The sequence below is a fragment of the Ylistrum balloti genome, unplaced genomic scaffold (genome assembly GCF_031769215.1).
Source record: "Ylistrum balloti isolate Yb309-2 unplaced genomic scaffold, AGI_CSIRO_Ybal_v1 Utg370222, whole genome shotgun sequence".
Taxonomy (NCBI): Eukaryota; Metazoa; Mollusca; class Bivalvia; order Pectinida; family Pectinidae; genus Ylistrum; species Ylistrum balloti.
Genome location: NW_026782186.1, coordinates 328509 through 343018, shown reverse-complemented (window position 1 = coordinate 343018; position 14510 = coordinate 328509). Strand labels below are relative to the sequence as shown.

The 14510-nt window shown below is 34.1% G+C and overlaps 1 protein-coding gene across 1 annotated transcript in view; it reads left to right on the top strand.

Annotated features, from left to right (window-relative positions):
- LOC132551856 (carcinoembryonic antigen-related cell adhesion molecule 5-like) overlaps window positions 1-12279 on the top strand; it is a 37963-nt gene extending 25684 nt beyond the window's left edge. Inside the window, exons 3-9 of the mRNA XM_060215999.1 lie at window positions 345-692; window positions 1408-1671; window positions 5937-6041; window positions 9811-9936; window positions 10399-10420; window positions 10848-10926; window positions 12142-12279. Of these exons, the coding sequence (XP_060071982.1) occupies window positions 345-692; window positions 1408-1671; window positions 5937-6041; window positions 9811-9936; window positions 10399-10420; window positions 10848-10926; window positions 12142-12279 (1082 nt within the window). The remainder of the gene's footprint in view (window positions 1-344; window positions 693-1407; window positions 1672-5936; window positions 6042-9810; window positions 9937-10398; window positions 10421-10847; window positions 10927-12141) is intronic.
- The last annotated feature ends 2231 nt before the right edge of the window (window positions 12280-14510 follow it).

Sequence of the window (14510 nt, the reverse complement as noted above, 5' to 3'; positions counted from 1 at the left end):
GTGCTAAAGTCTTCAATCCTTATAACTAGTCAGGGGTCTCCCACCAGCTTCTCTCCTCAAAAAAAATGTTATGATTTATTTCAGGTTTCTATTAGGTACAAGTAAAATGTTTAAGTAATGCATAAGTGGTTCCATTTGACTCTTAATACCTTGGTGTCAAATCGTCTTTTATTCCAAGTGTTAAAACTAGGGTGTTACAATATATCATTTTGAAGTCAGATGTCTGTTTAAGAATTGAGCATAATTTCTATGATCATATTGTCTTTTATTCCAACTGTTAAAATTGATAGATTATAATGTCTTTTAGAACCGAGGAGTTTTATAACGTATCATTTTTTTGACAGCGACACCCAATGCTTCATCCTTCGGTGAGGTAGAAATGGTCCCAGCGGCTAACATTGCTGAGGGACAAACAGTCCAGTTTACCTGTACCAGTAATGTTGGTCGTCCTGCAGGGACATTTGTATGGACCAAGTACAGTGGTATATCAGACTCCGTTGGTACCACTGTAGACTCGACCACACAGACGTCCGCCAGTACCGACTGTACCTTCACCGGCAGTAGTGTCATCTCTTTACTGATGACCAACAGTGACAACGGTATCATTGTCAGGTGTACCCTACAACAGGAAACTATCACCAACCCTACAGACACTATCTACTATAAACAAACTGATCCCATCAACGTGTACTGTAAGTGTCAAGGAAATCATTATCATCTCACAGGAATCACTTTTCAAAAAATTGCATTTTACCGTTAGAAAATTCCAACTATTGAAGTATCATAGTTTTAGTTTAAAGTTCTTACACAAGTGTCAATTTAATTTGAAATTAACCAGTGTTCAATATTTTTATATGTGGAATCTGAGATAATATCAAAGTCTTTCACAAGATTTTAGTAAAAAAGAAACCAGTGGAAGATTAGATTGAAAATTGATTTATTCTTAAACAATTAATTCAAACTCGAATTTGACATTTTTATCAGTGTAGACTTGTGAATTTTTATGATATATTTTTCCACTGCTGTAACAATCATTTCATGTGTTGTTGAGTGATGACAGAAACTTTGCTGCACTTGGGTCAGTTTTGAAGGGCAGTACAACAGACCATATATTTGATAAAATACAAGTTACATTGCTGTAATTTTCCTGAAGAGATTGAATGAAGTCATGTTGACTGATCTTCAATACAGCAATATATAATACAGTACATGCAACAACATCTATTGTTGTAATGTAAAAACATGTTACAAATTTATCTTCCTTGTAATAATATTTAATCATTTTTAAGTTGTATCTGGGTTAGACTGATGAAATGTTCTTGAAAATCTGCTTCTTTCACTAAAGTTAGCATTTTGATATTGAGTTTATTACATCTATGTGTTTTTATAAAATTTCTTTTGACACAGACAAAGTAAGACAGCCCATTGTAACTCCACCTACCAACCCAGCTGTGCATTATGAGGGCACCACATTGAACTTGAATTGTGCTGCTGAGGGTAACCCTGCCCCTACCTATATATGGCGTGTTAACGGAACACAAATCGGTACCGCAGCACTGTTACAGCTGACTAACATCAGGATTGACCAATCTGGGGATTATGTCTGTGAGGCGAGGAACAACTTTACTGGAAATATGTACAATGAGAGCAGAACTGTCTCCATCACAATAGGTATGTAAACATGTAGACCTGAGTTTATAGATATAATTTAGGATACTTGAGGTATACAGGTCTGTAAAATAACTAAATCTAGGTTTTATCTGTTAAAGAGAAAATATTAATGTGTTAGGTATAACAATATGTTTACATATTTCTGAGACAAGCTTTGATCTTGTGTGTGTGTTCAAATGATCTGTCTTTCTTTCTGACTCAATTTAAATGTCATTTATTCAGATTTTGATCTTTGACAAAAATTTCAATTAAATTCTATCGGAAAACAATTTTTCAAACTGATTTAACAAAAAAAGAAAAAACATACTGAATGATTTGATTGTAAAGTTGGGTCATTTTCACTTTATAAAGTTTAACCTTCTTTTGTTGATTCATTTATTTTCTTTATTTCTCATTTGTTTATTATGTTGTTTTTTTCTTAATCACATTTTGTATGTCCACTACCACAATATTTCCAAAGTTACCTCCCTTTCCTTCACTCTTCAATCCCTTTTAGTTGTCTCCCTTTTCTCTCACTCTCCTGTCATTAACACTGAATATGAATCACTGGAAACAAACCTATAAAAAAATCTGGTAATTGTAAATATTAATGAAGTTGCTTAATATGATCAGTAATACACAGACCTGGCCCCACTTGTATAAAACATCTCAACTTGAGATTTCCTCAAGTCGAGATTTTCCTCTGCTGATATCTCCTCAAAAACGGCTTGTATAAAATTTTCTCAAGATACAGGAGGAAGGCATCGGCTAGGTTGTCCTGAAATTCCTTGAGGAATTTTCATACAAGATATTTTCAAGGAGATATTAGCTGAGGAAAATCTGGGCTTGAGGAAATCTCAAGTTGAGATATTTCATACAAGTGGGGCCTGTTTGATATGTTTTAACTGCTCTACAGTTTCATATGACTGACTTTCTAGTTTGTTGAGCATGGAAATGTTGTGCAATGATAAAATATTATGTTATCTGTAAACAGTAGTTTCCTGTAATTTGTATTCTTCTTTTTCACTGAATTTAGTTTTCTTTTTTTTCCATTTTCTTGCTTGCATCATGTATTAGATTGGTGTTGTTTCCTTCTTTTTCATTTGCTAATATTTTTGTATCTTCTATTAAATGGGACAAACAACATTCTATAATCACGGATCAGAAAAGTTGTATACACACAGAATATAACACTATAAATACATTATACAGAAATATATTACATTTGTATCATTTTTACATCAGGAACTTTTTTTCTTTTTCCTTTATGGCGCTTTAATTCAAGGTCACACCTTTGTGATATATTTCCTGGAACAAACTTTTAAGTTATCATACATGTTTTCTGATATTTTTGTTTTCATTCCTGATTGCTAGCCCCAGTAAGAAGTGACATTGCACTGCATTAGATTTATATATAAAAATATACAATGTTTATTTGTTAGTAAGATCATTTCTGTTATATTAGCCCACCCAATAGTTCTGCTGTTAAGTAGCATTTAAGTGTCCACTGATAAGCTCACCCCCAAATTTTGAGGTAATGGGCCAGCCTTGTGCTCCCTGAGTTTACTGCAGCATAAATAGGTGAAAGGAGATGCTGTTGAATTATAAGCGCTGTACAGAAATTCATCCTATATATTTATATTTATTTAAGATATATCACAAATACTATATAACCTATCTATTGTCATAAAAAAATGTTTGCTCACTTATTGCAACAAAATCAATCTGAAAGGAAAATAACTTAATTTGAGTGATTTATTTACGTCTGAGATAGGTGAGGTATTTGTCACTGGCGTTCTGTTCGTTACAATAATTATGTCAGACAGATTATTGGACAGTCACATTTAAAAAGGAGGTGCAGATGTTATAACAAACTTTTTTTGACTTTATTGATACATTGGTCAGTGATGTGATAACTCAAGTGTCTATACAGAATGGCTATTCATTTAAGATCAAGCCATTAAAGTGCTGTGTTGATGATTTAGATGTCTCTCACTCTAACATAATAAAACATTGTATACCCAATTAAAATGGATAAAGTGGATTTAAAAAAAAATTTTCTTCTACATTTCCTGCTTTTTGATATTTTCCCACGAAGTTTACTGCTTTTTATTGACAACGTTTGAGTAAATCATTTCAGTTTGCTTTTTTAGTTTCATTTTTCTGGCCCTTTGGTTCTGTTTGTATATCCTGTCATCTTGGTTTTGGTTAAAACTTCCTTGAACTATTTTATCATTGTCTGTGTTACTCAATGCTTGTCCAATCTCTATCTGATCAAACACTGATCCTTCATGCATACAAACAACCAGTAAATAATGTCATTTCATTTGGAATATTTTTTTCAGTTAATTGAATGAACAGTCCCCAACTTTGCAAAAAAAAAAGAAAAAAATCTATACTATATTTTGAGAAAATCTGTAATTAATGATATTCTGTGTATATCAATGTATAGGTGTTGTATATACAGTTAGATATTTGATTTTTTGCAAATTTTCTTGTTAAAGATGATCTTTTGAAATACATTGAGAGCCTATCAAAATAAAATACACTGATATCCAGAATATTTTATCACATGTAAAATCTGGATAGATCTTTGTAAAAAAGGATTGTTCTTTACTTTTCAATAATACGATGACATCAGACCAGATAGAAACATAAGTTGTAGACATTATTGAGTAGGAATTAAGTAGTGACTAATATTTAGGCTTGGAAAACAGGAACGTAACTTTCTGTTTAATGATTGTGGAACTGGTTATGGAGTTTGTGTTTGAGAACATGATATTAGTAATCTTTTCAGTTTTGTGTAAGTTTACATTTGTTAGTAGTAAAACTAGTTATCAATCAACACAAAAAGGTTTGGTATTAGTTATAACCAGGTTATAACTTAGAATTTGGTATCTATTATAACCTGGTTATAATTTGGTATCAGTTATAATGTGGTTGTAAGTTATAATTTGGTATTGATTATAACCTGGTTATAATTTGATATTGTTTATAACCTGGTTATGAGTTATAATTTGGTATCAGTTATAACCAGGTTATAAATTAATAACAGTTAAAACCTGGTTATAATTTGGTACTAGTCATAACCTTGTTATAAGTCCTCCTGATTTGGTATCTATTATAACCAGGTTAAAATTTGATGTTTAATACAGAATCTGATAGTTTATAGGTTGTTATTTGTTATTATTTAACCTGATATGATTTAGGGTTAGTGACCAATAAGTTGTATAATATGATAAGTACAAATGCATTTGGAAATGGCTTACACATAGCTGGAATGTACAATTAATAATTTGCATGCATAAATAAGTTCTGTAATCCGGGCTACATAAGCTAGTATACCAAAGTGTATGAAACTGTCAGTCATATTAGTATCTGTCATTTTGACTATAAGTTTCCTGGAAAAAGTGTAATTGAAATAAAGTGATATATATCCATGAAAGTGACCTTTTTGAACTAAGGAAAATACTGTTCTGTACAAAACACTGTCACTGACATGTATTGATAAATGAAAGTTATGAGGTCTATGTTTGATATTTTCAATTTTGACCAAAATGACTTAATATGACTTTCAGTGATTAACGGAACCTCTTGAAAGTAAATAGAGAATCAGCTAGTTGTTTAGATACAGGTAAAACACTGAATTTTCGACGTTTTATTGTTGTTTTGCCAGTTTTATTTAAGAAATGTTTTAAATCACATCCAAACAAGGAATCATCCTTGTCCAAATATCTATGTAGTATTTAAATGAGCTTTTATTGGAAAGATTGGTAATTTAAATGAACCCGTACAACATGAAAAATTGAGTATTTTCAAGAGATTCCTTGTCTACACTTGAGGCCTAACAATATGAAAATGCTGTTTCCTGACTTACACTTCGCAGATAATCTTCTTTGGAATCATTTTAGAAATGATAAATGAAAGGCATTCTGATTATACATGTATTTGAAGAAAACTAAATTTATGGCTAAGTTCAGCCCTTCATAGATCAGAATTGGATTCTGCAGTGTTTTTTCCAAATATAAGGAACAATCATGAAAAATGAAAAAAAATATATTGGATTTGGAATTGGATTTCTAAATTCAGCCATGAATGATCTTCTAAAAAATGTAATATAAACTGATTGAAAATAGACACAGCAACCCTTATGAAAATAGGGGACTTGTGAAAGAGAATTGTTTAATGAGGTAGCAGGGAACAGTGCGTTTGTTTGTTTGGCCTGTGTTATGGCTGAGAGAGTTTTCTGCATGATTCTGGACATCTATTACCTGCCTTCTCTACAGAAACACCACCCACCACTACCACTTCTACAACTACTCCTGTTCCATCTGTAGACCCCACACCAGGAGGAGGCGGTGGTACAGTTTCCCCCCAGGACCAGGATGACAGTAAGTACCACAACAATGACACTCGTTGTGTAACTGGTAGTGAGCCCAAGAGGGGCAGTTCTGTAAGGAAATCACCAAATGGAAATTCAATAATTCATTCTCCTGAGAATAGGTCCAGCCATATCTACTGTTGACTAGAATTACAGAATCATAGACAAGTACTAATTCATTCTCCTGGGAATAGGTCCAGCCATTCTACTGTTGACTAGAATTACAGAATCACAGACGAGTACTAATTCATTCTCCTGGGAATAGGTCTTCTACTGTTGAAGAATTACAGAATCACAGACGAGTACTAATTCATTCTCCTGGGAATAGGTCCAGCCATTCTACTGTTGACTAGAATTACAGAATCATAGACGAGTACTAATTCATTCTCCTGGGAATAGGTCCAGCCATTCTACTGTTGACTAGAATTACAGAATCACAGACAAGTACTAATTCATTCTCCTGGGAATAGGTCCAGCCATTCTACTGTTGACTAGAATTACAGAATCACAGACAAGTACTAATTCATTCTCCTGGGAATAGGTCCAGCCATTCTACTGTTGACTAGAATTACAGAATCACAGACAAATACTAATTCATTCTCCTGGGAATAGGTCCAGCCATTCTACTGTTGACTAGAATTACAGAATCACAGACAAGTACTAATTCATTCTCCTGGGAATAGGTCCAGCCATTCTACTGTTGACTAGAATTACAGAATCACAGACAAGTACTAATTCATTCTCCTGGGAATAGGTCCAGCCATTCTACTGTTGACTAGAATTACAGAATCACAGACAAGTACTAATTCATTCTCCTGGGAATAGGTCCAGCCATATCTACTGTTGACTAGAATTACAGAATCATAGACGAGTACTAATTCATTCTCCTGGGAATAGGTCCAGCCATTCTACTGTTGACTAGAATTACAGAATCACAGACAAGTACTAATTCATTCTCCTGGGAATAGGTCCAGCCATTCTACTGTTGACTAGAATTACAGAATCACAGACAAGTACTAATTCATTCTCCTGGGAATAGGTCCAGCCATATCTACTGTTGACTAGAATTACAGAATCACAGACGTGTACTAATTCATTCTCCTGTGGATAAACCCGTCCATATAGATTTAGTGATCAAGCCGGTCCCTATCTGTGCTTATTTCCGAATATATATCTGATGCCTTCACTTCTTCGCTTTATTATCGTAACACCAAGATAAAGTTGCCCACACATGTCCTACTGTGTAATATCTAGTCCGTTTGTAGCACTTAGTTCTTAATGCCCTAAATCCTGATTTTAACCTCAGTTTTTGAAGTTGTATAAATCTATACATGTCATTGTAATTATTATACAATTAATATTATATCGTTAATTATTTACAGTGCATAAATTACCATCTAATGTTGTTGTTTCTATACATTTATAACATTGTGATTTGATTTTAATTCTTCAATTTGACATTACATTTACAATCAATAACTTGAAAGCTCTTGGTTATTTTGCAGATATTTTAAAATTTTCAGTATTTCAGGTTCAAGTAAAGAATTTGATAGCATCAGGAAATGAGTGTATTGATCTTTTATGATTGTATTGCTGAACTGATAAAAAACCTTTAAAGTAAATTTACAGTTAACATGTGGTCAGTTCAAATCAGGGTGGTTGACCTGCAGTCCGTTCAATTTGGGAAGGAAAATCCTTTTGCTCAGTTCAAATCTAGATGCTTAACCTTTAGTCAGTTCAAATTGGGAAAGTCAACCCTGGTCAGTTCAAATTAGGAAAGTCAACCCTGGTCAGTTCAAATTAGGAAAGTCAACCCTGGTCAGTTCAAATTGGAAAAGTCAACCCTTGTCAGTTCAAATTGGGGTAGTCGGCACTGGTCAGTTCAAATTGGGGTAGTCGGCACTGGTCAGTTCAAATTGGGAAAGTCAACCCCTGGTCAGTTCAAATTGGAAAAGTCAACCCTTGTCAGTTCTAATTGGGATAGTCAGCCCTGGTCAGTTCAAATTGGGGTAGTCGGCAGGTCAGTTCAAATTGGGAAAGTCAACCCCTGGTCAGTTCAAATTGGAAAAGTCAACCCTTGTCAGTTCTAATTGGGATAGTCAGCCCTGGTCAGTTCAAATTGGGGTAGATGGAACTGGTCAGTTCAAATTGGGAAAGTCAACCCCTGGTCAGTTCAAATTGGGATGGTCAGTTCAGATTGGAATAGTCAGCCCTGGTCAGTTCAAATTGGGGTAGTCGGCAGGTCAGTTCAAATTGGGAAAGTCAACCCCTGGTCAGTTCAAATTGGAAAAGTCAACCCTTGTCTGTTCAAATTGGGAAAGTCAGTACTGGTCAATTCACATTGGGATAGTCAACTCTGGTCAGTCAAATTGGGAAAGTCAACCCCTGGTCAGTTCAAATTGGGGTAGGCGGCACTGGTCAGTTCAAATTGGGAAAGTCAGTACTGGTCAGTTCAAATTAGGAGCGTCAACCCTGGTCAGTTCAAATTGGGATAGTCTGCACTGGTCAGTTCAAATTGGGATAGTCAGCACTGGACAGTTCAAATTGGGAAAGTCAACCCTGGTCATTTCAAATTGGGACAGTCAGCACTGGTCAGTTCAAATTGGGAAAGTCAGTACTGGTCAGTTCAATTTAGGATAGTCAACCCTGGTCATTTCAAATTGGGATAGTCAGCACTGGTCAGTTCAAATTGGGAAAGTCAGTACTGGTCAGTTCAAATTAGGATAGTCAACCCTGGTCAGTTCAAATTAGGATAGTCAACCCTGGTCAGTTCAAATTGGGATAGTCAATGTACAAAGTGACACAAATTCAATGAAAACATGAAAGTACTTAATAAATTATATTAGATTTCAACACATGACATCTAAGCCGATGTGACATCCAAGCTGAGCTGACTTCTGTCTTAACCTGTGAATAATGAATGATGAGTTTTGGTGATTTTTATTGGAATTTAAGAGATTTTTTTATAATTCAAACAGTTTCAACAATGTTTAATTTTCACTCTCTAATCTGTCACTAATTGTGTTATAAGATGAATGTGATCTTGGAGGCATGGAAAGGTCACACTCTAATCTTCTACTGGTTGTGTTATACTATGAAGGTGACTTTGTAGGCATGGAAATGTCACACTAATCTTCTACTGGTTGTGTTATACGATGAAGGTGACCTTGTAGGCATGGAAATGTCACACTCTAATCTTCTACTGGTTGTGTTATAAGATGAAGGTGACCTTGTAGGCATGGAAATGTCCCACTCTAATCTTCTACTGGTTGTGTTACACGATGAAGGTGACCTTGTAGGCATGGAAATGTCACACTCTAATCTTCTACTGGTTGTGTTATAAGATGAAGGTGACCACACTTGTAGGTGTTATGGAAATGTCATGGAAACGTCACACTCTAATCTTCTACTGGTTGTGTTATACGATGAAGGTGACCTTGTAGGCATGGAAATGTCACACTCTAATCTTCTACTGGTTGTGTTATAAGAACTTCTGTTATAATGATATTACCAGCCAAGTAAACACTAAGAAATATGTATATATCATTCTCACTCTTTCCCCTTGTACTAAAGTTTATGTTAATTTTTATCTGGTTATCGTTTCCTGAACTTCAGATTTCATGGATTAAGAATACCTAAAAATTAAACAATAATAAAACCTCTAGGAAATTTATGATGTTACAGGATATGTTAAAAACCTTGGAAAAGTTTGCAGCTGTAGTTTTCTTTTTACAGGTCAAGGCTAAATGTATAGATTCATTATGTTTATAAATTTACAGCTTCCAGTGGACCCAACACCACTATCATTATCGTCATTGTTGTTGTCGTCGTCGTTGTCATCGTGATTGCTGGAGTTGTCGGCTTTTTGTGTCTGAAACGTAGGAATGCAAACAAAAGTATTGAAGGTAAGATAAGTATGATAGATTTAATGATTATATGTCTATAAAGGTCCTGAAGGGAGTCCAGAATAATGGTCTTTATAGACAGGTGTTCTTAATAAAGAAGTTCAAGTACCAAGGCTTATAAAACATTGGAAAATGAAACGATGATGATAGGTGTTTTCAGGTAGATGGTTTAGTCAGTATCAATTGTAATACACAGTTGGGACCAGAAACAAGAGGTCTTTATAGACAGGTATTTATGAGAGGTGACCTTTATAAGCAGGTATTAGTTATGTTATCAAGGTGGTCTTTTAGACAGGTATTTGTTGTTTGAAATAAATCCATTTTGCTTCAAACTTTTGATAACCCACAGAAATTTGAATAAAAACCCCAAACTTGACAGTTATTGGTTTGATTGAGATCTACATCTCATCAGCTTAAGTTTACATACATTTTGTCTTTAAAAATATTTCATTTATTTTTCAGAACCTCCAGAGAAACCAAGGAAGTAAGTAACACTGTGTGTGTGGTAAATAATATCTTGCTAAAGGGAAGTAACTCTTATTGTTGTCTTGGTGTTCATATCATTGTCTCAAAATGTGAAAAGTTTCTGGGGTAAGTTTCCTAATAATTCCATAAGTAATCAGGCAGAGCTGTAGAATGTAACTTGTAGCATTTTATGTTGAAACTGTTTGGAATATCTTTAAATTTTGTGGATAAGTTTTGATATCACAAATGATAACATATCCAGATTTCAGGAACTGATCGTGGTTGTACAAGAATACATAAACTGCTATTGTAAATAGAGTAGGGGATTATCATGTACTTCATTGAAAAACAAATCAGTTATAATAGCGTACCACGGAAAAACCTCTAAACATAAATTGACTGAGATGTTGAGAACTGTTGTTTCATTGATTTCTTTGTTTCCACAGTAACTCCGACCTTAGTGCCCTGGGCAAGCCTCCAGATGTGATCCGTAATGATGAAAAACATAACATTGGTTACAATAATGTAAGTAGTTGTGGGATCATTGATTGTTATTTTCCAGTCAGAGTATAAGTTGCCCGTATGTGTCCTTCCTCCACCCCATCATAATTTGGTTTTCCATGATTTGTTCTTTGACTGGGTAAAAAATGTGTTTTGTAGTTGTGTTCTGAGAAAGTGCAATTGAAGATTTATTTTGGTCTGATCTATTCCATAGCCCTTATACCTGTAAGTTTTAACATATGTTGGTAAACGCTTAACTCCATTTTCATTAAGAAGAGTTTTAAAGACTTATTAGTTATTTCATTCATAATGTCGTATTGCAAGACTTTTTAAGCGGAAAATAGGCCCAATTCCAAAATGAAATGATTTAATATCCAAGCCAAATTCTCAAAATGTGCAATTTACTCCTAACAATTTCCTTCCAAATTCAACAATTTTCTTCCCAAAATGAAGTAAAAATACTCCATCCCTGACCAGTGCAAGAAAACCCCTTGTTGACTTGTTTAGGATACTGTAGTCCGAATAGCATTGGACAAAACAACATTGTCTAAAGTCTGAGATATATAGTTTCAGACCTGCCAAGTCTCACGCATTTGGCCACTGTCACACACTCATGCAAGCCTTAGTTATCTCACGCGAAATGAATTTATTGGTCAGAAATTTTCAAAAACCTCGTTTTCTACACTTATACTGCGGTTATATGATCCTAAGCAGTGGTGATGATGAGTCGAGCGATGTGCGGCGCACTCTGCCACCTAGTGCTACTGATTAGCCAATCACAGTGACGCTTACATGTAGCTCTGGCAGTCTAATAGTTTGACTAGTTAAGTCTTTTAGCATATATAAACATTAATAGTTAGTGAACATATTCCCAGGAACCTCAAGCAAAATATGAGCAAATTCATCCAATCTCAAGCAAAATTTCAAGCAACCTCCAGCAAAGTTGTTATACCCCCTTGGCAGGTCTGTAGTTCATTCCCTCAGATATGTTTGTGTTTCTATGTGTGACTGTCCAATGCTGTGACTGTCCAATGCTGTGGTGGTTGTGATGTCTTTGGGTAAAACATTTGATCCTTACAGGATATTATACAGTGTGCTTCCTCAAAATGATGGTGGCTGTTGATGAGTGTCACAGTCCCAACCGTTTATAATTACATAATATTGAATATAAAGAGAAATGTTTACTGATCTGTTTGTTATTGAATAACAGCTGACCATACTCTTGTTTCTATTTAACAGTTTGATAAAGGGAAAGGTGAACTGCAGTACGCAGACCTAACTTTTGATGATAGACCACGAAGTCGGCGTCCTATACAGATCCTAGATACCGACCTTGGACCCACGACTTACTCAGAGGTCACAATGCCCAGTGTGTGACCTTTGACTTTGAGTGATGAGGACATTTGTGCCAAGGACATCGCAGGAGTAGTGTAGTGCTAATCTGTGATGTCTTAGTATCTAAGGCAACTAAATCACAAAGGTCACGACCTTTGAAACAGCAGGTTGCCGTCCAAATATGGGAATCAATATTTTCATTGTAACACGATATTGACAAATTTCTCTTAAAGGACGTTTGAAATGCCTTTGAAGAATTAATATTTTATCATGCTGTTGATCGTGTTTATACTGCCTTATAAAGGTAGTTGTTTGTTACGGACAGGAGATGGGGAAAAGATTTTATGCCCACCATTTCTAGACAGCTTCCATCATTTCTCTACCATCTCCATGTCATCTGTATCATCACCAAAGATATATCTTATAATCAGCCAGAAACAACACGATACATAATCTGTGCACTGTATGTATCAGTGCCTGGTAATCACATATACATATTCTTGATGGAGGACAAGTTCCTGTAAGATTATTTTCACAAAGAGTTAATCAAGTTGAAAATGTGGATACTTTTAAATCCACATATGTAAATGTCTATTGAATTGAACTGAATACTTAGTGTGAACAAAGTAATGAATTTTGAGCTGAAATGTGATTTTAAAGTGACATAATTCAACAAAACATAAAAAAGTAGAACAGAGTGAACATAAGAATGTTTTAAAATTATAAATATTTTTGTAATAAGTTCAGAAAACATACAATATGGTCTTTAATTTGTGAAATGCTGAAGTCTGTACAAGTTGATAACAAGTAAAGGAACTGAATTTTGCCAAAAAGTTATTATTTGTTAACATTCTGACTAAAAAGCCCAACATTTATTTGATTGGATTCATTATTTTGGTTTAATTATCCATATTTCTCAGTGGACATAATTGTTTATCAGGGGACATAATTGTTTATCAGGGGACATAATTGTTTATCAGGGGACATAGTTGTTATCAAACCACCTATTAAATATTCAATTCTAAATCGGTTAAATTGTCACCAAAATCATCATGTTAATATAAATGTGACCTCGGACATTTTTACTGTTTTTAAAAGTAATGCACAGGAACTGCGCAATAGATTCAGAGAAAATCTACAAACTGAGGTAGTGTTCACCAATCACAGCACAAGAAAGTTGTTTGGGTTCTGACAGAGTGGAAATGATGTCTTTGAGACGTAAATATGGACAAACTTTTAGAATTAATCTTTTACAGTAATCCAGCTGGATTATCTGAAATGTAACTATAAACCCACTCCCTTCCACAGCTGATAGAATTTTACAATATCATCAATACAAGTTCACAGTTATTTAATTCTGGGATTTTGCTTTGATTCTGAAATTAAATTTTACACGAAATAATGTTGGTTTTATGCAATGTTGATATGTGTTATTAGTTTAAATTTTCAACCCAATTAACGGGGTTGAATCATGTGATTTTAAATTTATAATCAAAAGGATGCTTGTTTCTGTAGCAATCTGACTGTCCTGTAGTTGTTCTGGTCACAGAGTTATAATGATATCCTGTCTGTTGTCTTCATACATTATACATGTTTGGTAAAGACTTTAGGTAAACATAACTTTGATAAATTATATTTAGGTTATTAACTGGAATATGTTATCTATATAGAATTTATTTACTGAATTTACTAAATCGTGTTTTAATTCATTTTCTGAGTGGCAAGGTTCAGCATATATACATGTTGGAAACATCCTTCTGAAGTTATCAGATACCTAAAAGTGAAACTGCCAATCTAGATTTTGAAATTTCTTTCAGCCACTTTGAATTTCCTTAGTTGTCACCAGGTTACAGTGTATATTTATAAATAAAAGACTATTCCGTGAATAAAAAGAAGACCATTGCTTCACAGATGAAAAAAAATCTTTCTCCCACTATAAATGTGTCTAAATATCATTCCATATCTTGCATGTCATGATGTAAATGTTAAAATCAGAACATTTCTTTGTGTCGTCAAATATTTTGTGTTTCACTTCCTGCTTTGAGCATTCATTGTAATAAATATTTGTAATGATTGATCATTGATGTTATTCCAATAGTTAATATATTTTTCTAATCTTGAAATTATTATAATTTTCATTGTTATTTCATTTTAATTGAAAACAGGAGGTGTTCATTGTAATATTTTTTATCATGACTGGAGTTGTTGAGATAATGATATGAGTCAGTGCTACAAAGAATATTTCATATGTCAATATCATCAGAATATGTACC